The sequence below is a fragment of the Cinclus cinclus genome, chromosome 5 (assembly GCF_963662255.1).
Source record: "Cinclus cinclus chromosome 5, bCinCin1.1, whole genome shotgun sequence".
Classification (NCBI taxonomy): Eukaryota; Metazoa; Chordata; class Aves; order Passeriformes; family Cinclidae; genus Cinclus; species Cinclus cinclus.
The window spans coordinates 41782883-41805554 of NC_085050.1; the positions used below are offsets into that span (position 1 = coordinate 41782883).

The window sequence follows — 22672 nt, forward strand, 5'->3', positions numbered from 1 at the left end:
TGTACATTTAAACTTCTCATAACCAGCATTGAAATTACTGCAATTTTATCTGTCCAAGGTCGCAGAGGGCTTGCAGTTTTTTGCCTTGCTACATGACTACTTGACATTGTGTCTAATGCAGTTGATAACATTTCTGGTGAGGAGCCCTGTTTTTAACCTTCTGAGTATTTTCAGTTAGGCCATCTTTGAAGGACATCACACTTCTTAAATACACTGACATAAACCTGTATTTAACCTGTATTTAAATCTGTTCCTCACGGTCTGTCTCAACTTTGGGAAGCTTCTTGAGTCTCTGGAAATTGCCTAAGTCAGTTTCATGTCAAGGAAACGTGAACAGATTGTCTCTCCCAGGACAATGAAGAGCAACAAAAACCCCATCTCCCCCATGAAAGTTTTGTTTTAATTTGCAGGTGTTTCTTTTTGCCATGTCCAGCCCTACTAACATAAATGGCTTTCTTTTACCACAGACTGAAGATTTCTCTGAAGCATAATCTTCAAGATGAAGTTCTTACTAGTGATTTTATGTTTCGTCTCATTCTCCTTATGGGTTGAAGAAGTCTATTCCAAAGAGAAGTCTTCAAAGAAAGGAAAAGGGAAAAAGAAGCAGTATCTATGTCCATCGTATGTTCCTGCTTTCTTTTATGCTTTTGTATGCTTTTGATGGTGATCCTGTCCTGTTTTTAACAGTGGAAATTATGTGGCAATTGAAGTAGAAGGTGATGCTTTCTGCTGAAAGGATGGGGTCTGTAGTGGGAATGGGTTTGACCAGCATCATAATTGTGTTGCTTCTGCTGCAAGTCTTCTGTTTTAGTGCAGGGGAAAATCTAAGCCACAGTAGTTGTTCCTTTCCTTGTGGATTTCAACCCAGTGCCTTCATTTATAGGGACACAGTAGCATGGTCCCATAGTGCTGTGCTGTCTAGCATCATGTTGCAGGTGTATTGGGGAAAGCAAGGAGGATGCAAAACTGTCGTGCTGAAATTCAGCTTCTGGTTGACTAGTTCTGTAAAACAAAGCTTGTCCTACACATGTTCTTACTGCATGTTGATTAGAACTAAGGTCTTAAGAGTCTTGCATCAATCATGTACAGTTCTATAACTTTTTTGGAGGTGGATATATTGATTGTTGCTATAAAGTATGCCCTTATGGCATAGTCTCCCTATAAAAATAAAGAAATTATAAACTGTGATTGCCCAGTTGAATAGAGGATGTGTTCTGGACAGCTATGATTACTTGATGCTAAAAATACTCCCTCTTTCTCATGCCTACCGCATGAGGTTGTGATCTATAGGACAGTATGTTGTGTGTGAGTGATGTTTTTATAATTTTCTTGGTAAGCCTTACTAATTTTTTAGTGTTACATTGTAAGTATCTGAGGAAAATATTGATGGATTAGGATAAGTTGCTAGTAAGTGTAGAAAATCACTATGACTGAAATAATAAAATTGTTTAGAAAAATTTAAGGCACATTCCTTCTTTGACCATAAAAGAAGAGGTGCAGAATGTTAGACTGGCTATTTAACATTAATCAACTTTTTCCAAAGAAAAAACAAAAGTGGAATAATCAAACAGAAGCATTGTTCAAGGATGACTTTTTAAAGCTTCCATTCTTTTCAAATATTGAAAGTGATGCTTATTTGTAACCTCAAATTTTAGAATGATTCTACATATGGTGCATGTTTTCCTTCTCTTTTTTTTTATATCAAACTTAAAAAGTTATAGTTTTTGTTAGATTTTAATACATTAAGATATATCTCAAATGTGATAATGACTCATCTGAAATGACCCCTACCCATTCTTTCCCTTTTAAAAGTTAAGTTGTGTTCTGGATGAGGTTTTTTGTCTGAGCTACTGTGAGAGTTTATAGCAAGGAGAGAAATGTCAGGGTTCCCAGGACAGGGATCAGAACAGAAGCCCTTGGAAAGTGTTAGGCAGTTGGGAACTGAATGCAGGTCTTCCATTGTCTTGTTTAAATAGCCAGCATTTCCCCTGTTCTTGACTTAGTCATAGTAGAATTCAAAACAGCAATGTGATTTTATCTTTGTGAGTGGATTTTTCTTGTTTGTTTTTATTTTAAGCCCTGTATTCCTTGGTACCATTAAATATTATGTCATATGTCACCAATACACTTGGAAAAACATGGAACGCATGCTATAATTTTCAAAGTGATACTTTTCCAGTTGAAGCTGTCTGCAAAAATACTGGTGGAATCCAGTACTTGTTGATCTAGTGCAGTGTTGCCAGCAAAACTTGCTGTAGCAATGAGTCCTGTTTGAGCTCCTGAATAATGACCAAGTTGTCTATATCTTACTTGACTGAAGTTCACAGCTTTAGAGACAACCACTTGTAATAGTGGGGTTGCTGTTTCTGTGGCTGGCATCCAGAAGACCTGTCATGTGAATGAGCAATGAAAATTAACTTTGTCTGGCAGAGAAATTGCCCAATGCTATCTTCATTCAGGCTGCTGTTGGCAAACTTCCAGTCATCAGCATTTTTTTAAATGATCTTTCACAAAACTTCTTGATTTGGTGACACTCTGTGTTATAAAAGAGGTTGCTTACTAGTAATAATTTTTTTCTTTGTGAAAAAAACAATCTTTCCTCAGAATCAAACCAAAATACTATGCAGTGGACAGGGACAAGTGACACTATAAGGGTAGACTAAAACTACTTAAGGAAGTGTCTAACAAAATAATTCCTAGTAATGCATGAAGAAATATTTTAGAAGAATGCATTTTATTTTTTATCAAAAAAATGGGATTTTACATAATTTATAAAATGGAATGGTACAAATTCCTAATGTAAATGTACATTTATAAGTTAAACTCTAAATCCACCTTTAATTTGCATTGGTTACTGGTGCAATAGAATTTAAACCTTAATTGTAACAAATTATGGCCTTTTATTTCCTTGCAACATGTGAAAAGCTAAATTTTACTTCTTCATGACAGCAAAAGACTGCATTAGTAGTTGTATATGGAGCAGTCTTCTCTTGCAAACTTTATAATGAAATTCAAGTCTATGCAAATCATTATTCAGGACAAACTTATATTGAGTCTCATATTACTGCCTGAGTTCCTTAATTTGATGTTAAGAAATGGATGGCTACAAGACTGATTTGGAACTTCAGCATGAATTTGTTTGGATAAAAATTAAGCATACTAGAATTTTTCCTTTTATGGCTCTCCTGAATACAAGCCTTTCGTCAAATGTGCCCCTCTGGCATGAAATTAACTCCTGTTAGGATAAGATGAAAACAAGCTGATCAGAAACCCCATAAAAGTTCATCATTGCCTCATAAGCAGATATTTGCTTCCTTAAATTAGGAAAATTCTATTTTGTATCTTAGATCGAACCCTTGCACTTCTTTGTGCATTGTGTGATAGTGGCTTGATTTGCCATCTTATTTTCATTTATTCCTGAAACTGTTTTTCCCAGGTTTTTATTGAAGGGTTTCTTGAAGCTGATGCTTAATCATTTGGTTCTTACTTTGATTTAATGCTTCCTCAAAACAGATGTAAGATTTCATATCTTACATTTAGATCATTTTCCTTCATACTTCAGGCTTTCCAAATGAAACACAGTAATTATACTTCTGTCTGTTTCCTGAATCTTTGTTGATTAACAAAGAAATTGACATAATTTCTTTTGGGCCTAAAATGTTGTAATAGGGAGTTTTGCACCGCAAATCTGAGAAACTGGCTTCCACAGATTCATAGAGCAGTGAAATACAAAGATTTAGTAACAAAACTTTAGCCTTTTGTTTCCATGGAAAATCTTAAAATAAAAATCTGGCCCGCCCTTTCAAGAAAAAAAAAAGTGTATTACTGTTTGCAAAGCTTATTTTGAAATTTCATATGCTTAATACAGATGATTTTTATACATCTACAGTTGGATTAAGTCACTTGATCTCTTTCCTGCTCGCAGACGGCCCATACTTGCATACTTGCATGACCTTTGTTACTTAATTCTTATTAACTTTTTTGTAATTCCCCATAATACCTTGCTTCTCTTAAACATGTGGGACAGTTAGCACTGCTGAAAAATATTTTTTGTTTTGTTACACCATAATAAATATTTCGGTTATTGTATAATGTTTGAGCTGCTGCTACTATCCCCACAATCCCTAGCAGCTTAGAGAGTCTCTACTCAAAATTACTCACAAAATCTCTAGACAATTGAAATGATAAGGAAAGGGAAGTTTGGTTATTAGAGTGTTGAGAAGGAATAGAGTACTAAGAATGTCACAGAGCAATTAACAAATCCAGTAATGACGGTGGTCATCGTCACAGCTATCCGTGTTAATTATAGGTTTAGGATGACTCAGCTGTTCACTTGCACAGCATTCACTTCTGAAGATCTCTCAGCGTCCCTAATGCCACAGCAATACTGAGAGCAAAACCTCAGTCACTAAATCTCATCCTTTTGTCTGGATAGCAAGACTGTGCTTTGAAAAGAGCATCCCTCTTCACCTTTATGCATTTGTCCTCCTGTCTCCATGGAGATTTATATCCTTGTAGATGATTTACTAAATACTGTATAATATCTATAGAGACTTTTTTTTTACCCACAAAGCAGGAGTACAAATCATATTTGGCTTGTATTCAGTAAAGCATATCAGCTACTTCAGAAACTGTGAAATGGCCCTCTAAGCCCTCCAGAAAACATGGCTTGTGCCATCTGCCCAGGCAGAAGCTTAGAAAGGTCACAGATGCGAAGGTTCAATAAACGGCTTCTTTTGAAAAACAACAACAAAAGACAGTTGGAACTAGGGAAAAAAGGCTTTGATGTGTTTAAAGCGTAGAGTTGTATGAACTCTGTCCTAAAATTTCTCTTGGTTAACTTTAAGCTTCTGACATTCTCTTCCTATTAAGACTAAAATAAAACTTCAAAATATATTTTATACCTTGGGTCCTCTCCACTTCTTCATCAACTAGAATTTTTTTTATTAAGTGTTTGGGTGTACAATGCCTCTTTATCATTAGTAGGTGATCAGTCCCAGAATGTAAATGGTGGGAAAGTGGCATCATTATCACTTAATTCCCATCATCTAGAAGACACTGTTGGTAGTCTGTGGACATTTTCTTTTGTAGGTGTGGTGGAAAGGTTGATACAGTTTATGGGAGGAGGTGGAATGAAGTTGAAAGGGAAGCCTAAATTTGGTTGTGGAAGAAGATATATCTGACAGTCACTTCAAGAGCCCAGGTCTTGTTCCTATAAAAATTCTTCTGCCCTGTAGTAACAGCAGTTGGTCAATGCTTCTGTTATTCTGTATCATGTAACTCTCATGGAAAGCTGTGATCCCAGACAAATAGGGCCCCATTCCAGAAGGTCTGAGAATTTGTTTTTAAAGTGGTTAAATGTGGTGAGCAGTAAAAGATAAAGCTATATAAGCAAAACCTAAACTGTCTTGTAATACAGTAATTAAGCATGACAGACTGGTTCTTGTTCAGTAATTTTTCCTCTCAGTGAGCAGCGTTTGCTCCATTCTCAACACCGGCAGGATGAGACACTATAATTGTGTGGAAAAGTTACAGACTTTGTATTTCATATACAACCTCCAGACTGAGAAGAAACTTGGATCTGCGGTTTACATTGCAGCACCTTTGCCTAAGCCCAAGGAAAACCATAGGTCTAAATTCTGTTGTCAAGACAAATTACATAAAATGTATCTCAGCTTATGCTTTCCTCTTATATTGCCACTTATACCACCATTCAGGTTAGATTTTACCAATGTCCTTCTATTGTTTCCATACTTACAGTATCTGGGAAAAAATGCTGGGTTACAGACCTGATGTAGATAAATTTCTTCAAAAATTTTGCTTAAACATTTGAATGCTTATCATGTTTTACATCTGTGTGCTATATCAAAACATAACAGGACACTTGTTATGCACAAGGGTCACAGGTGGTGGGTGACTTTGGTGGGATGCAGAGATGTCTAAGCTAGGAGCAGCCAAGCTAACTTTAGTAAAAAAACTGCATTGCTGAGAGCAGTACTAGTTCAGGCTTGGTGAAATACCATGCTAAGCTGGTTCTGTTGGTTTGGGGGCTGTTGGCTCTGTGGCAGCCAGATGAACCAGCTTGCTTTTCTCAAGTTTAGTGAATAGTAAGGCACTTCAGATTCCATATCACCACTCCTTAAGGTGCCTAACCCTGGGAATGTTGAATGTTAAATCAAAGCTGGATTTAAGAGGTTTCTTCTAGAAAAGGACCGAAGTAGTGATACTTACAGCTATTGACATTACCTAACTGCAGGAAGGTTTTCTACCTGTCCACATTAGGAGACTATTCTCTTTGGTCTATCTACAACATGACATGAAAGACAAGCTGTTTCACCCTCTCAACTTAAAGTTCACAATTCATGGTGCCTAATCTGGGTTTCTGTTTCAAAATTAGCTATGAAGAAACCTTTCTCATTTTTCACCACACTTCATTACCTCCAAATTTAGGTACTGAAGCTACATGTCTCATTTTAGGTGTTTAGCTGTCAACTGCATTCATGAAGACATTTAAGTGGTGACTCAGAGTTCCATTGTTTTAATGTAATTAGTGATACCACTTTTCATTGGACTATTTGTAATTAATCTTAGGAATACACATGTCACTTTGCACAGTTTGAAAAGGTAGCGATTAAACATACTAGAGGTCAGAGAAATCACTCAGAAGAGTTATATAGAATGTCATTAATATGTATTAACTAGTTTTTATGCTTAGAGATAATTGCACTCAAAAATTCAAATGCCTGCAAATCAGAACACTGATAGTTTATAAGCTTAAGTACAGGAAAACTGTACTTAAAATACATGGTGTGATAATAGGTATTATGTTTCCCAAAACTTATTTTTACCTTTCTCAAATGTACACAGCCATATTATATGACTAAAATGTCAGTGTCTATCAGGTAGATTAAATAAACTGCGCTGAAATCTGTGGCTTCAGAATCATATAGGAAATTTTTGGAGGTAGCTGTATGAGTTGGAATACATATTTTTATCTGTCAGTAAGCTAGAACCGTGAAAAAGTTTTCTTTCCAGCTTGCATAGAATACTGTTTATATTCTTTCCTCCTGTAACATAAAGAAAGGACTCCTTTTAACTCCAGTGAGCTCTGAGAATAAATGTCATGATGACTTATAGAGATATAATGTCTTCTGATGCATTTGCCTGATATAAATGTAAAGCTATATAAATTTCAAACCAAGTGTAACACATGCTTCCTTTTGCCATGCATATCTGCTTATCTAAAATTCTGGATTTGATTAGTGAATTATGAAAATAATCACCTGTTGCCATCAACTTAAAATGTTGATCATGATCTTCAAAGGCAGTGATAATATGTGTAGAGTTTCAGTGAAAGAGGAGATGAACACCTTACTGCATATCCTGTGAAATACAATATGTAAAGCAATTCTTTGATTCATCAGTGATACCAAATGTAACCTCCAAAAGACCAGGCATTTCACACGGGGATGTTATAGCAAAAGAGTAACTGTACTTTGTTTTCTTTGGATTGTGAGGACACTTTGTGCAGATACTTCTGTGTAAACAGAAATACTGGTAATTTTCCCTTTTATTTATTCAGAGAAAGAAAAAATCACTTTGGGTTTGGGTATTTTGTATGTTGATTGTGTGGGATTTTTTAATTGTTACTAAGGTAAAATTTTTGGTAAGGTAAGTTCTAGTTTTATGATTACTTGTGTTTAAATTTTCTTCATAGCAAGTGTGAGGCTTCTGTTGGTATTCACTATATTTTGCTTAGAACCCATGAATTACTGTGGAGAGTGCTGCATTGCTGTTTCTAAATGCTTTCCATCAGCTCCATGTGCATTCAACACAGGTTGAAATAAATGCATTAAAATTAAAATGCATGCTGCAACTGGTTGAAATCATTGGTGGAAAGAGTTACCAGCTTTTTAGAAGTGGGAAAATTGTTGGCTGAATTAGAAAAAACGACGAGTATCTTCTCAGTTGGTGTGAATGTTGTTATGTGGGACTCAGCCTTCAGCACACTGAAGTAAGATTCTTCTAGAACAGCTGATCTCATCTCAAATCCTTTTTGTCTTATGTAATACACAAATATGCCTATCGTTAATTAATTCCATAATGGCCGATTAAGCAGGGGTGGTTGTTGCTCTAGGTAAATGTCTCATGTTAATAGTCCCAGCCTCTTTATCCAAGCACCTAACATTTCCCATTAACTGTCTCATTAAGTCTTTTTGCTCATCTGTCACTCTGAAAGTGTCATTATTTTCTTAATTCACCCCAAGGAACACATCTGATGTATTGATTTGCGGTGAAATTTGGTCATTTTGGTTAGCAAGGCTCTCAGAAGGAAATCCAGTCATTTTGATGAAGTTTCCTTGTGTGCTGTTCAATGATGGCAGTCTAATGACAGCATACTATAAAAGAACCACAGTGAAAATATGACTGATACTCAGCAGAGCTTTTTTTTACGGTAGCTATTTCAACCACTTTGTTCAAAGTGACCTTTAGAAGCAGCAGTTACTGAATCTCAGTGCTTCTCCTCCTAACTCAAACCAGCCAGTGTCACTGTATTTCACTTGGTTCTTAGATAAGCAAGGACAAATGCATTTATACACTTGTATGTTGAAAACACAACTCAACAACTTGTGGCATATGTGATTGTGGTGTTCTTTACCAGCAAGCTATGCTGGCGTTGTTCTTCCCATTACTGTCTTCCCAATGCAATAAATCTCCTTTGCTCAGTTTTTGGATGGCTTTTGAACAAACAGCCTGAACAGATATTTGTATTAATATACTTCTGCAGTGCAGCTCAGATCTCAAAAAGCAACCACTTTATTCCTCTTACTCGAACAGAGAAATAAACCTGTCAGCTGTATTTGGCTTTCTTTTGCTGTTTGTTGCTCACCCATTTAATTTCTCAAACTTTTTCCTCTTTTCCTCATTGGTTTTTATGAGCATCTGTATTACATTTATGTGCCTGTGTTATCCTGTGTGGTTCGGATCACTGTTTTCACTATTTAATGAACATATTTGTCTCATCCATGACAAAAATTTTAAAAAAAGTATTTAAGCTTGTTCATTAGTTTTTGTTTGGATTTATTTTCATATTTCATTATACTGGACATACATAATTAAGAAAGAAATCTTATTGTCAGTATTAAGGAGATTTTTTTATAAATGTAGTTTTTATAGTCTGATGTAGATGTTTTTTATGTTAATATGTGTGACTTGCAAGGAACCATTGCCATGAACCTTTCTGTATCAGATAAAACACAGCATACAGAGTGTTTGCCTGCCTTTTTAATAGCTAAATGAACATTTTTTTCTGAATTGCTCCTCCTAGAAAATAAAAAATAATCTTAACCTTTTGTTTTCCTTTCATCCAGCTAGTGATAACTGCAAAAAAAAAAGCACACAAAGCTGGTTTAGGATATTTCTGTAGCAACCTCTTTATTGGTAAAGGTCATCACTGAAAACCAAACACATCTCAAAATTACAGAATTGGAATGGAATGGAATGGAATGGTATAGAATAGAATAGAATAGAATAGAATAGAATAGAATAGAATAGAATAGAATAGAATAGAATAGAATAGAACAGAACAGAACATTTCAGCTGGAAGGGACCTACAGTGATCATCTGGTCCAGCTGCCTGGCCAGATGAGGAAATAAATTAATTTTTTGGGCATAATGATCCAATTCTAATTAAAATAGAAAAATCTATAAACTCAGCCCTGGGAGGATTGTTTGAAAGTGAATTTAACAGTTATTAGAAAAGGAGTTAGAACACACATTCCTTTTTTAATTGCTTTATTATTAAATTAGCAGCAGCTTATTGTATACAGAACATACAGTTCTGTATATATAACAGGAAGTTAACATATGTTGCTAAGGAGGTATCAAGGAGACTGTGATATAATAACATGCAGCTATATTGTCATAAATGGTTGACATGTTTTTAATAATAGGGAACTTCTTCATAGTTTTATTTATAAATGTTTTAGTTGTTAAGTGTTAACTGAGGAGATTAAATCTCTTTGGGAAGTCACAGTGGGTGCTACCAAATCAGCAGATCTGATTCCCTTTTCCATTATGGTTTGAGTTGTAGCGATTATTTTTAAAGGTGAGGTTATTAATATAAGCTCTTCAAGGGCTAGAATCTGGTCTCATCTCCAGTTTTCAATCAAATACTGATGTCATGCTATGCTGACATTTAATAATGAATGAATTTCCTAGTAATCAATAAGGTAAATGCTGAACAGGATCTACCATATTTGAACATTTTAAAATCAGGTGGTCTAATACATTCATGGGGTGGTGGTTTTTTTTGTTTTTTGTTTATTTTAAACTGGTCAAAAGCCTTCTGTAGAGTTAATGTTTTCTTCAACAAATGTTTGAATAAGGCAGAAATCCCAGAGGACATGAAGGAAGCTTAAGGATGAGAACAAAAAAAACAATGAACTGAGATGTTATATAGAATAACCTGTAGGTCTGTTAAACTGCCATTGGTATGGAAGAGAATGATGAAAAAAAGATATTACAGGGTGAAGAAGGCAACAGCAGCTGATGCTGATAATGGAAAACATTTAGGAACTAAACTTGATAATTTTTTTAAATACATTCATACATTAGTTTGCAAGAGGTAATAATGTTGATGACATACCTCTGTAGAGTGCTTGTCTTATCTTTACATGGCATCCTGGTTACTGAATTATAATAACAGAGAGACAGCAAAGTGGTCATAAAAGGGATGGAAAAGTGATTACGAGACAGAGCTCAAAACTGGAAGCAGTTCACTGAACAGGTTCTGAGCATGCAAATTAACTTACATACCATTATGAGCCTGCTTGGTGTTTAAAATACCTGGGGAGGGCACTGACGCACTCGTATTGCTTTTTATTATGCTCAATTTCACCTACTCTTGTAGCTACATTTACCTGTCACAGGTTCCTTATGATTGTAGCAATGGTTTTCATTTAACACCCAGCACAATAATGGCAAGGTAATGAAGATATTTAAATTCCTCCTGAAAAACCAGAGTCCAAGGCCTTGTCTTCTGTAACAGAGCTTTTATAAACACTTGACAATGAGATTATGCAATCCTCCAGCTCTGGGTGGAATAGCTGGTGCTGGCATCCGAGAGCAGGAGATGGCCAAAATCCTCTGCATGCTTTGGCACCTATGAAGTGGCTGTCAATTTAATAAGGTTCCTAATCTGACAGGTACTAAAAATAGTTAAGGTGGCTGCTTTCTACTGATGAAGAAATCATGTCCCTCTGCATATTTTTGTTAGGAGGGAAGGGAACAATTAGTGAATTGCAGTTTATTTGCTTCCAAGTTTACAGTTAAGAGTATGTCAGGGAGCATTTGTGTTTATGACACAAATAATTTCTTGAAAAATACTGAAACTTCTCAAGGAAAGGAAGACTATACAGTATGACACCTGAAAATAAAGAACACATTTTTGCTTGTGAAATGGCATTTATGGCATTACTTTAAAATCACTTCAGTTTAAGCATGCAGTTGTTTCTGTCTTGATAGTAACTAATGAACTTTTTTACAGGCAGCAATCAGCTGAAGACCTTGCAAGAGTACCTGCTAATTCTACCAGCAATATCTTGAATAGACTATTGCTCAGCTATGATCCCAGGATAAGGCCTAATTTCAAAGGTTTGTCAGATATTTCAGCTTTTTTTTTTTTCAGTCTTTGGATTTTAACTTCTCTTTTCACACAGAGAAAAATTATGTAGAGAAAATACTTGCAAGCTAAATTTCTGGGTTTTTTGTTTTGTTTTGTTTTTTTTTTAATGGAAGCTTCCCTAGATTGTTTGAAACTGCAGAAGGTATTTATCCTTTTGAGCTGAAAGACAATATGTTAGGATTTCATTATCATAATAATGAAATGTGATGTGATATGATGTATGTGATGATTTATTACAATTGGATTTATTTTATAAAATATTTTAAATATAGAAATATAATTTATAGAATAAGTTTCTAAGATATCTTTTTATCCCTAAATTTTAGTTAGACTCCATTTTACAGTATTTTGAGCCACCAGATTTCTCTGTAGACATCCTTTAAGATGAGTATAAAAAGTTGAGGTCAGCAGTATCACTATTAGCAAACAATTACTAAAACCTTTAAAGATACTTTAGTTATAAAGCTTGCACATTTTGGGGATTCATGTAGGTAATGCATTGAAACACTTTTTCTGCCATTAAAACATCTCCCTGGTGGTCAGATGTTGCAGGATTCTTCTGTGTAGGCAAGCGTGAATCCTTACATGTGCAGAAAAAGTTGGAATACAAATATTTCTACAAAGCCTCTAAGAATTCACACAAATTAGGCTGTAAATTAGATTTTCCAGGAATTAGGTTATTTACCTTCTGAAAAAAAAATGTAGACAATTTTATTCCATATAGGCAATGCAGTTTACATAAAGCAGATCTTTAATTTTAAAACTCCCCACATGATTATATGAGCAATAAAAGATATTTTAACATGCATATCAGTAGTATGAAAAATCTGGAAATCCTAAATGTTTATTGTGCTTTTGAAGAGGGTATTTTCAGTTCTGTTTAACAGTTTTATAAACATATAATATAAAACTCAGTTCTCAGCAAGTGTACTGCTTCTTTCTTACTCTCTGTAAAACCATATTTATATGTTTCCAGCACGGGTTCTTGTCACAAAGGATAAATGTCTAGTCTCTTCTCTACCTGTTCTTCAGCATAATCAGCTTGTAATCACAAAGCACATTGCAGATTTCTTTATATTTTTGATAACCCTTCTGGCAGTCTGGTAAGAATCAAGATGGAAGGGAAAGGAAAGACATGTAATGTTAACTCAGGGGGAGGGGGAAGAAAAAGAACATTTTCTGACAAGTGGTTTGCCCATGTTAAAATGTTCCTCACACATGAGTGATTTTCTTGGATAGCACTTCCTATTCAAATCTGGAAGAGAAAGTATGCTCTTGACTACTAGTGATGTGATGGGTGCTCTGTTAACATGCATCAGGCATTAAAAGAAGTATTGTGCTTATTGCATAACCAACAGCATCACACTTAAGTGGTCTAATTAAAAAACAAAGCAAACAAATTGATTTAAATGAAAAAGTGAAATTTTATCGTGTTAAATTTCTGGTGATCAAGAAAATAAGTTTGAATTTATGTATTAAATGTACATAAAAATATTTTATGCAGACAAACGTTATAGGAAGAGGCATTACTACTTTGTACTGTATTTGCTTAGTCTGTCAAAGCAGTGTTCATATATTTTTATATCTATTTTGTTGCCGAAGGTAGGAAGAAACCCACTGAGTATTTTTAACAGTGTAAATGGGATCAGATACCTGCATCTAGTAGATATTCTGACACACCATAAAGATACTAAATAAAATTAGTGGGGCATAATTAGTTCTCTCAACTATCAGGCCACTTCTTCTTGCTATCTGATAACTCTCTGTTAACACCAGATTAAATGACTGCCAATCAATTCCTGCAGGGTGACAGAGGGGAGATGTAGCAGCTATCCTACCATCTCTCTTCAAGTACAGGAATCCTGGCTATGGAAAAGAGAAAAAATCCAGGCCCTCTTAATATCTTCACAGCTGCTAACTTCTAGAATTTTTTCTTGGCTAATTGGTAACCACTGTAAAATTGAACAGTTTGTCAACTCTTTCATACAAGGCTAGATAGCTGTGAAAGATGCATGCAATAATTTTTTTTACCTACCTGTGTTCTTACTTTACAGGCAGGTAAAGGCTTATGTACTTTACTTGCATAAAGAGGTGTCCTCTTAAAGCATAAGGAAATATCTCATCATAAATCATAAACAGGTAATTTGGGGTGATTGGCATTATGGCCTTGACAGTTAAAAGGGCCTGCTGCTAGAAATGTGAATTGTCTCTATCTGTTACACTGCGTGCAAAAATGCATAATAGTGGCTTATTCATTCTGAGATAACAGAAAATCACAGAATTCAAGAACTATTAATTTCGATATATGATCTATGGAATTCTGTAAGATTAGCTCTCTGGACTAAGGATTTTTCTTTTTCACTTTTTCTTATCACTGGGTTGAAAAAAGGTTTTATGATTCTATTGACTTCGAAAACTGTATATATACTAACTTAAAAAGATAAAGTTACTGTGACATTTGAGATACCAGTATAAAGGAGTTTTAAATGAAGGATAATGTACCTTTACTGGATTGTGTAGCTTACTAGAATTCTTTTTTTTAAAGGAATTCCAGTCGATGTTGCAGTTAACATCTTCATTAACAGCTTTGGGTCAATTCAAGAGACAACTATGGTAAGAGTGAGATCAAATTCATGTAGTATACATGGAGATTTTCTTACTAAGCTAAACTTCAGACTGAGGATTATGAACTATAAAATAGAAATAATTGTTGTGGTTGCAGACACTGAGAATTCACTTAATGGGGTTTGTGATTGACTGACTGTGCTTTATGCCGTAGAACTAAACTACTATTAATGTATTTTTCACTCTATATGTACCCACATATTATTGTAGCTTTAGAATCTGATTAACATGAAAGGAAATCCATGGTTTCTAAGATGTAAGAGATAGACTAATTTCCATATGTTTTTAAGTTCATTGGAAGAACCCATTTGGTAGTATGAGTTAAAGATCTTCCTGAAAGTTATTACATAAGTTGCTTAGTGTGTTATTCAAAAAACCACAAACCACTACGACTGTATATGGAAGAAAAAGAACAGACATGCATAAGGATGAAACATATAGGTTCTTTTTTTATGTGGATCTGAAGATGGAAATAAATTGTGGAGGAGTAGAAGGAGCAGTAATAAAAGAATAGACGATCAATGACCATAGTCTTACTGCTGTTTATTTACTGCATGGGAAAGATAAACTGGGGAGTGGAGTTTATAAAAATGTTTTTCTAGTTCAGCCAGAAAATTTCAACATGTCAATAACAGCATGAAATATTCCTCATTGCAATTTTGACTTCTTTTGTTTCTCTGGGAAATAAAATCAATTTCAAAATATGGGTTGCTTCAGCAAAGGTCTTTCTTGTATTTTGGGACTTGCACATCTTTTTTTGTTACAGTGTTTCCAATAAACACTATAGAAAATATTGCCAAAAATGCATTTAGTTATTGAAGATGTTCTGACCTGTTCAGGTTTTCCTTTTGTGTAAAAAAGAGGGGAGTGCACCATGTCGTGCCAGTTCATGGAAAGCTACAGATGAGACATAGACTCCCACATGAGTGGGAGTTCTGAGGCATTCCCTGATCACTTTGGTGACCTGGTTCACCTAAGCATTGAGGCAGCTCCCAAAATCAAGTTGCTTTTTTTAATACTGTGACTAAGGCAGCATTCTGACTCATAATGGCAGAGAAGCAATAAACCACAATAACACTAATACGAAATAAAAATCTTTTTTTGTTGTTGTTGGAAGTAAGTGCCCACTTAAAATTCAGAACCTGCTTACATGTTACCCTAACAAAATTTCAATAGACTGCAGAGCCACTCCATGTTGAACATAAAAGGTGGCTAGAACAGTTTTCAATAGCTTGGCCAGAAATTTCTTTCTTTAGCTAGTAGAGATTTATGTTTGATTGCAAATGATAGTAAGACAATTAAAGGCATTCGTGGGAACTGATACTAAAACAAACAAAAAAAAGGTAAGGTTGCCCAAAAGGCCACAAGATTTATTTCTGAAAACAAAAAGAGGACTCAGATTTAAAGCGGGGCAGGGAGGAAGAGCAGGAAAGTAGGGCTGAGGTAAGTGTCTTAAGATGTCGAGTATATTATACCAAACGATCCTTTAAAGTTTCTGAAATAATTACATGCTTTAAAATATGACTTTTAAAGAGGCTTTTTTACATTTCACCCAGATTCAGATAGTAATAAAAATTATTGTGAGAGATTTGCTTCCTCCCAGCCGCTTCAAAAAGAAAAAAAAAAAAAAAAAGAAATATGAGAAACGTGCTCTCTATAGCCTCTAGGTATGCCTGTCTATGCCTTCCTGATATGGTTATTTACAAATTTACTAGGATGTGTCATACTAGAGTATGATAAGTCATGCTCCCCTCCATAATTTAGAACTTCAGCCACCATCCTTACTTTGTTTTATGCTTTTATGTAGATTTCTATGTCGAGCTGATCACCATGATAGCTAAGCATGTTTATGTGAAATTTGGATTTCTTCTTGATTGCCTTGATGTAATACAGGAAGCAGCAACAAAATTAACAGTCAATCTGTTCTTTCATGTATTACTCAGAAAACTCTTCCTGCTGCAGTGGGTATTGGATATTCAGGAGTCACTGCTCTCTGGGGGATAGGTTTGTCTTCAAGTGATCTGGGTAATATACCAGACAGTAGAACAGGAAAAGACTTGTACTTCCAGAATCACAGGAAAAATATTTCCTGGAGGTGAGGCACCAAGTCTGTCAAGAATCAGAGGAGTCTCTTGTGTTCAGAAAAGGAGATATTTGCAGAAGTACCAGCACTGCTGAAAAGGCTCCTTGGTGTTGGAGAAGAGAGTGGCTGGCTGCATCTCTACTGTCTCTGGCATTGGTGAGAGTCATGAGGAGTATTAATTTATAGACTGTCTCTAAAATTACCAGAAGCTACTAAACTGGTTGGAGTGATACCAAAATTTGTGAAATAATATATTTTTAAGTATTTCAGTCAATGAACTGTTGTGATGATGCTTTGCTTTCTAGCCACTGCTGGCTGTAGTAATTGAACTGATAAACTTTTGCAAAGTCTGTATGGGGGTAAAGCCATGCTAAAGCAATGATTCCTTCTTATGTGTGATGGAAGTGTAGGGAAAAATAACAATGGGTACCAGATGACTGCAATAGAGGTCATGGTAGAAGGCCCAGCAAATAAATATATAGAGTGCCAGTGAGAAAGAAAAGGCCTTACTTGCTGTCCTGCTGGTCCTGTCATATTTATATTCTTAGCTGTGCAAGTTGGTTCATCCTCAACAAAGAGTCGAGATTAGCTCCTTCCGAGGCAGAGTCCACTTAGATTTAAGAAAGGGGGGAATTTCTTTATAGAAAAGCATCGACATGTTTAAAGTTACTTTGTTTTAAAGCGAGTACCCTTTTTATGGGTCCTGTGCTCAGAATCCTGTATCACTTTAATCAAGCCCTTGTGAAGAATCTGAAGGGCAAATGTCTGCTCTGTGTCTAGAAGGTATAGTGTTCATGCTGTGTTGTTTAATATTGAGGAGAATTGCAGTGCCTCCACACACTTAACCGTGCAAGTCTCCTGGAAAAAAAACTAAGCAAAAGAGCTAGTGAACTACAGAGAGAATCAGAATTTGTACAGATAAAAAGCAGAAGAGCTTATGCCTGCTACCTTCTGGTAAGCACCCTTTATCTTGAATCCTATAACTTGTTCTCTTTTGTATTGTTAGACCGCTTGTCAAGGATCCCACGTTAACTCTGCTTCTGAGTTTGTTCATGATTTTTCAGACTGCAGATAATATGGTGATTATTAATTAATTTAGAAACTGTTTTAAACTGGATGACCAGTCAAGGATTCCTAGGGATAGAGAGTTTCCGGTATAAATACCCATAGGACTATTATATTTTTTTTCTATGATGGTGATCTGACTTTCTGTCTACAGAATCTATGTTCAAGGTTTTGGCTTGCAGTGTGAGCTTTCTTCACTGACTCAAATGACAAAACACCACTTCTTCTTTCTCCTTTATAATCTTTCAGAAGGTCTTTTTAATATTCATGACTACAAAAAACATTCAGCTTCCTTACTTTAATCTTAAAGATTACATATTCTTCTTTATTAAAAGGAAGCACTATTACGTTGCCTTTCTTGGTATGAGTGTAATTTATGTAGTAAGTCTTTCACGATCTATGTCCTCTGTTTTGCAGAGAGATGTATAGGCTATACTTGCTTTCTGACCTGAGGTGGTTTTCTGACCACATGCCCACTATTTAGTAGACTTCTGAAATATTTCCTAGAATGTCTCCCAACCTCCCTGAAAACAATTTGCCTTCTGTAGGAGCCTACAGAATACCTCTGTGTTTCTTTCTACCTGATAGGTCCTCCTAGCTCTGATGCTGTTGAATATCTCTTCCATCTTCTTCCCTTAGTTTCAGGCTTCATAGTTGCTATTTGACTCTCCTTTACTATAAAATGTCAATCACTCTGCAAATTAAAAAAAAAAGTTGTAAAATGTACACCAGGAAGACTGTACTCCATGCAGACTGCTTCTTCAGCCCCAGTTCAATTTAATTGTAATACACTTACTGAATCTTAAAATTCATTGTTCAAATTTGAGAGGACTGGTTACAGACTTCTTTCAAGATAAATTTATACCAGATCATAGCCTTTACTGCTGCCAGATGCTGTAAGGGTGCATGCTCTTCTATGGAGCAGCCCTGTTGCACATTGTCTGTCTGGCCAGTTTCGTATTGTGACATCTCTTAGCTTCCTTCTGCATTTTCTGTATTGCCTCAAGTATGTGGTGGCCCTCCTCTCCAAGTATCCCTGTCATCATCTCTACTTTGGGACTCCCCATTTTAGATTGAAAGGAATTTTCTTTCTCTGAGGAACAGACTCAAGAGCTTAAGATGCTGAAACATCTGATTATTTGGTGTTTAAATTCATTTGTAATAGAGCAAGGAAGGAAATAAAATAGCATCCACCTGATCTTGCTTCCAATTCTTATTTTGCCAGTGCATTCTGCTTTTCAGTGATGTAAGCATCTTCTTCTGCTGAATGGGTAAGCTGAAGGCAGGTGTCGGACAGTGCTTATCCTTTGCCTATGGGTTTGGGAAGGCATCTTATTTTGTTTAAAATTAGGGTAATGCACTTGTTTATGGGGAAATTTAATTCAGTGTAACCAATAGTGTAATGCTTGTGAGCATGAATGGTATGCAGTATTTATCTCATATAATTTACAGTAATTTTTTTTCACTGAGAGAATAAGTGCATATGGAATGGGAACTTCAGCAAGAAGCAAGTGAAGGAAATTTTCAATTATATGCATATAATTGAAAATATGCTTTCTGAGGTAATGACCTGAATTCCCTCCAATTATGAAGCTTCTTTATTAAAGCCTTCCAGTACAAATTCGCTTCATATTAACCATTATTTTTTGCTTCTTCTTTACTTTGACAAGACAACATAGGCCTTTGTAAAAATTAGGGTCAGACTATGTATATTTTCTCCAAAACAAACTGCCAACAAGTAACAAGTACTTAGTTTTGCTGCTTTGCTTTTCCTTACAATGCAGTAAGGAAAAATATTACACAGTATAGTGTAATAAAGAAATACTTGGGCTAATTTGGTGGATTTGACATGGGAAAGTGGGTGCTGTATTTAAATATGCAGAGCAAAACGACAGAATAAATTATTCTACATGAGGTATTAGCCAAGTGGACTCCTTCTGGTTAGCATGACTGTCTCAAGATGGCACCTGCTTTGGACTGTAAATGTAAGTACAATAGAAGATCATTCAGTTGTATCAACAAAAATGTGCAAGAGTCATTGACAAGTAGAATAAAAAACTTTATAAAATTAGTTTATATGCAGAATCCATTGGCAAATAAAAAATATGTCAAGAACCTTCGTTCACACATTTCTAGCATTTTGTTATAGTTGTAGAGCAGTAGCAGTGTTTTCATTGCTCTGAAAGACACAGCCCTTATCTCAGGAGGCTTTGTACCTAATAGACAATTATGAAAAAACAAAGCACACTATAGAAGGGAACTAGGAAGACTGGAGATAGAAATAATCTTACATACAGAATTTTCATTCATTTGTTTGGGTTTATTTAACTTTTTTTTCAACAATAACTTTATTCTTTCTCTATATGTGATTTGCCTAGTTTACATATACATCAAAAGAGGCACTGACTTAAATGTAAATGTAAAAAGCAAAAAGACTTAAGAGATCAGACTGAAAAATCACAGCTGACATTCTAAGTCACATTCTTCCTTCAGATGCTCACAGCTTTCACTAAGGGCAGAACATGTGCAGGGTATAATTTTGCCCTGAGACACATGCTACTCCAATTCTCAATAGCAAAAATAGGTTCTCATTGAGCATGGCTCTACTACTGTCCATCCTTCAGCCAGAGGCCTACTGATTTCAGGAGATTTCCTCTGTAAAGCCTTGTTTTTGTCCCTTTGAGATTGATTCTGTTTCTCCTCTCATACCTGCTACTTCAGTACCTACATTGCAAGCTGGCATCAGTTTTCCTGTTAGCAAGATAGTCCCTGATCACTGATAGGCTGTATTCTGGGTGTGCAGCATAAAATCTATTGCCTGGTCTGTTTCCTGCTTTAATAGTGTGATATTTTGCCATCAGTGTGTCACTTAACCAAATGGAGAGTAAACTCATGGGATACCCTGATAGAAGTGATATCATGCCTGCTGCCTGCAGCCATTTAGTGTAGTCAAGCCATGGCCTTTCTCTGCCCTGCTGCATGCTTTTCTCTATGCCTGAGTAACAGGAGACTGTTACTGAGGGGATGCAAAAATTACTCTGGAGTGACAATTTGAACCTTTGTTTAAGGAAAGGTGCTATATTCGAAACCATGAATGAGATGTAATCTGTTTGTAGTAAAGTCTGTTAAACATAAGACTTTGTAATGTAATTTGAATAGTGATTACTCTCCTTGTGATAGAAAAATCAGGGCATAATTTTTTCTCTTCCAAGTCTGATTAGTTTTATTTCTCTGTGGGATTTCTGCTAGACTTTTGGCTAGACTAATATTTTTTTATTCTTCCCATCAGGACTATAGAGTCAACATCTTCCTAAGACAGAAGTGGAATGACCCCAGACTCAAACTGCCCAATGACTGGAGAGGTTCAGATACACTAACAGTGGACCCAACTATGTTTAAGTGTCTTTGGAAGCCAGACTTATTCTTTGCAAATGAAAAAAATGCTAACTTCCATGATGTCACACAAGAAAATATCCTTCTTTTTATATTTCGGGATGGAGATGTCCTAGTCAGCATGAGGTATTTTAGTTATATGTTTCCACTATTTTTTAAAGTGATTTTATATAAAATATATTTTCTGTATTAGCTTTAGTAATGTAATACAATTTATTACTAATATTTAAATTTATAAGACAGTTTATAAACAATGCTGCAATAAATTAAATATGTGTAAAGAAATCAGATGAAGGTGTTTTAAAGCATGTAGTTGATTGCACTGCAGGTATGAGAAATTTGAAGTGTATATACATGTTAAGCTAACACACTGAAATAACTAAATTTAAACATTTTGATAATTTCTTAGGTTCCTAGAAGCATAATGGAGTGGATTATATAATATTATATATATATATATGTAATTACATATATATAATGTATAGATATATATACTTTATCTGAAATACACCCTTCATTAAAACAGTATATGTTGCACACTACTTGAATTTTTACAGCAACTAAAGTAAACGATGATTACTTGCTAAAGAAAAGGTGAAAGGCAGAAACTACAAAATTTGTAAATATGCATGTTTTGTAAAAGTACTGTGGAAAAATCCTGATTAAGTTCTATGCCTTACTGGAATATTTTTTTTTTTCAGAAGCCTTCAAATTGCTGTTGAATTTAATTGTAGTTAACATATCCTATTTTGGTGGTTTGACTTGGTTATCAAAGGTATACACGATGCCACAAAAATAGTCATCCACTACAACCAGCAAATTAGTTGATTAAAAAGGAGGTCATAGTGAATGACAGATCTGGAGAGTTAACAGTTTATAGTATGTAGAGATGAGGCTAAATTTCCTAACAGAAAATGAATTTTCTTCTGGTGTGAGCTGTAATATATTGCCCTGATAGACCTAAAAATTATTATCTGAATATGACGCAAGATTACTTTTAAGAGGGAATCACTTGAGAAGCTAGGTTCACATGAGCTATTTATTACTGGAGTAGAAATGGATAGAAAAAAGAAGAAACTGTATGAAAGAGTTTGGGTTCTTTTTTTCCCATTTCAAAACAGGATGACAAAAATCAGTCTCAAGACTATTGCTGGCAGTGATCAGAAAAGAAGATACATTGGGCAATCAAAGCATTTTGTTTGGCTTGCTCTGAAGGTCTTGGTTTTGATTTCAGATGCTTCTGTAGTTTTGAAGTGTGTAGAAATTAATATTTCAAAGTAGAAAATAACTTCCAGCTATGAAAGAAGTTTCTCATTTGAAAGAGTGAATGTTAAGTGAAACATTTAAATGTTTTTCAAATATTTTTTCTGGGTTTCAGGTATTTATAAATTACACCAATAGGTATGGTTAATGATTAGTGAATATTGAGTGAATACTTATGGAAGTGTTTCTGATGGAAAAATTATTCTCTGAAAACTTGCAAATAGGAAAACTGGGTTCAATAAAGTCAGAAATTATTGTCTTCCTCTAAAAATACTGGGTTTATTTTAATTGCACACTATGTTCTTACATATGTATGCAGGTAAGATTAATTTTTTTAGGGACTGTGGTTTGGTGACATTTTTAAAATGTATAATTTCTATGTCTTGTATTTCTATTTACAGAGATATTATCACATATAAATGAAAGACTCTACTGTTACCAAAATACTTGCATGGCAAAATGTGCATGAGAGAAAGCTCTTGCACAAATAGTTAAGAATTAGGAAACTGAATGCATGAATAAACAGCTGCTGCTCACATCAGGGGAAGAAAACAAAC

The 22672-nt window shown here is 35.1% G+C and overlaps 1 protein-coding gene across 1 annotated transcript in view; it reads left to right on the forward strand.

The window, feature by feature from the left end:
• Positions 1 to 499: 499 nt before the first annotated feature.
• GLRB (glycine receptor beta) overlaps positions 500 to 22672 on the forward strand; it is a 45073-nt gene continuing 22900 nt past the window's right edge. The window contains exons 1-4 of the mRNA XM_062493719.1: positions 500 to 621; positions 11549 to 11655; positions 14232 to 14299; positions 20749 to 20978. Of these exons, the coding sequence (XP_062349703.1) occupies positions 500 to 621; positions 11549 to 11655; positions 14232 to 14299; positions 20749 to 20978 (527 nt within the window). The remainder of the gene's footprint in view (positions 622 to 11548; positions 11656 to 14231; positions 14300 to 20748; positions 20979 to 22672) is intronic.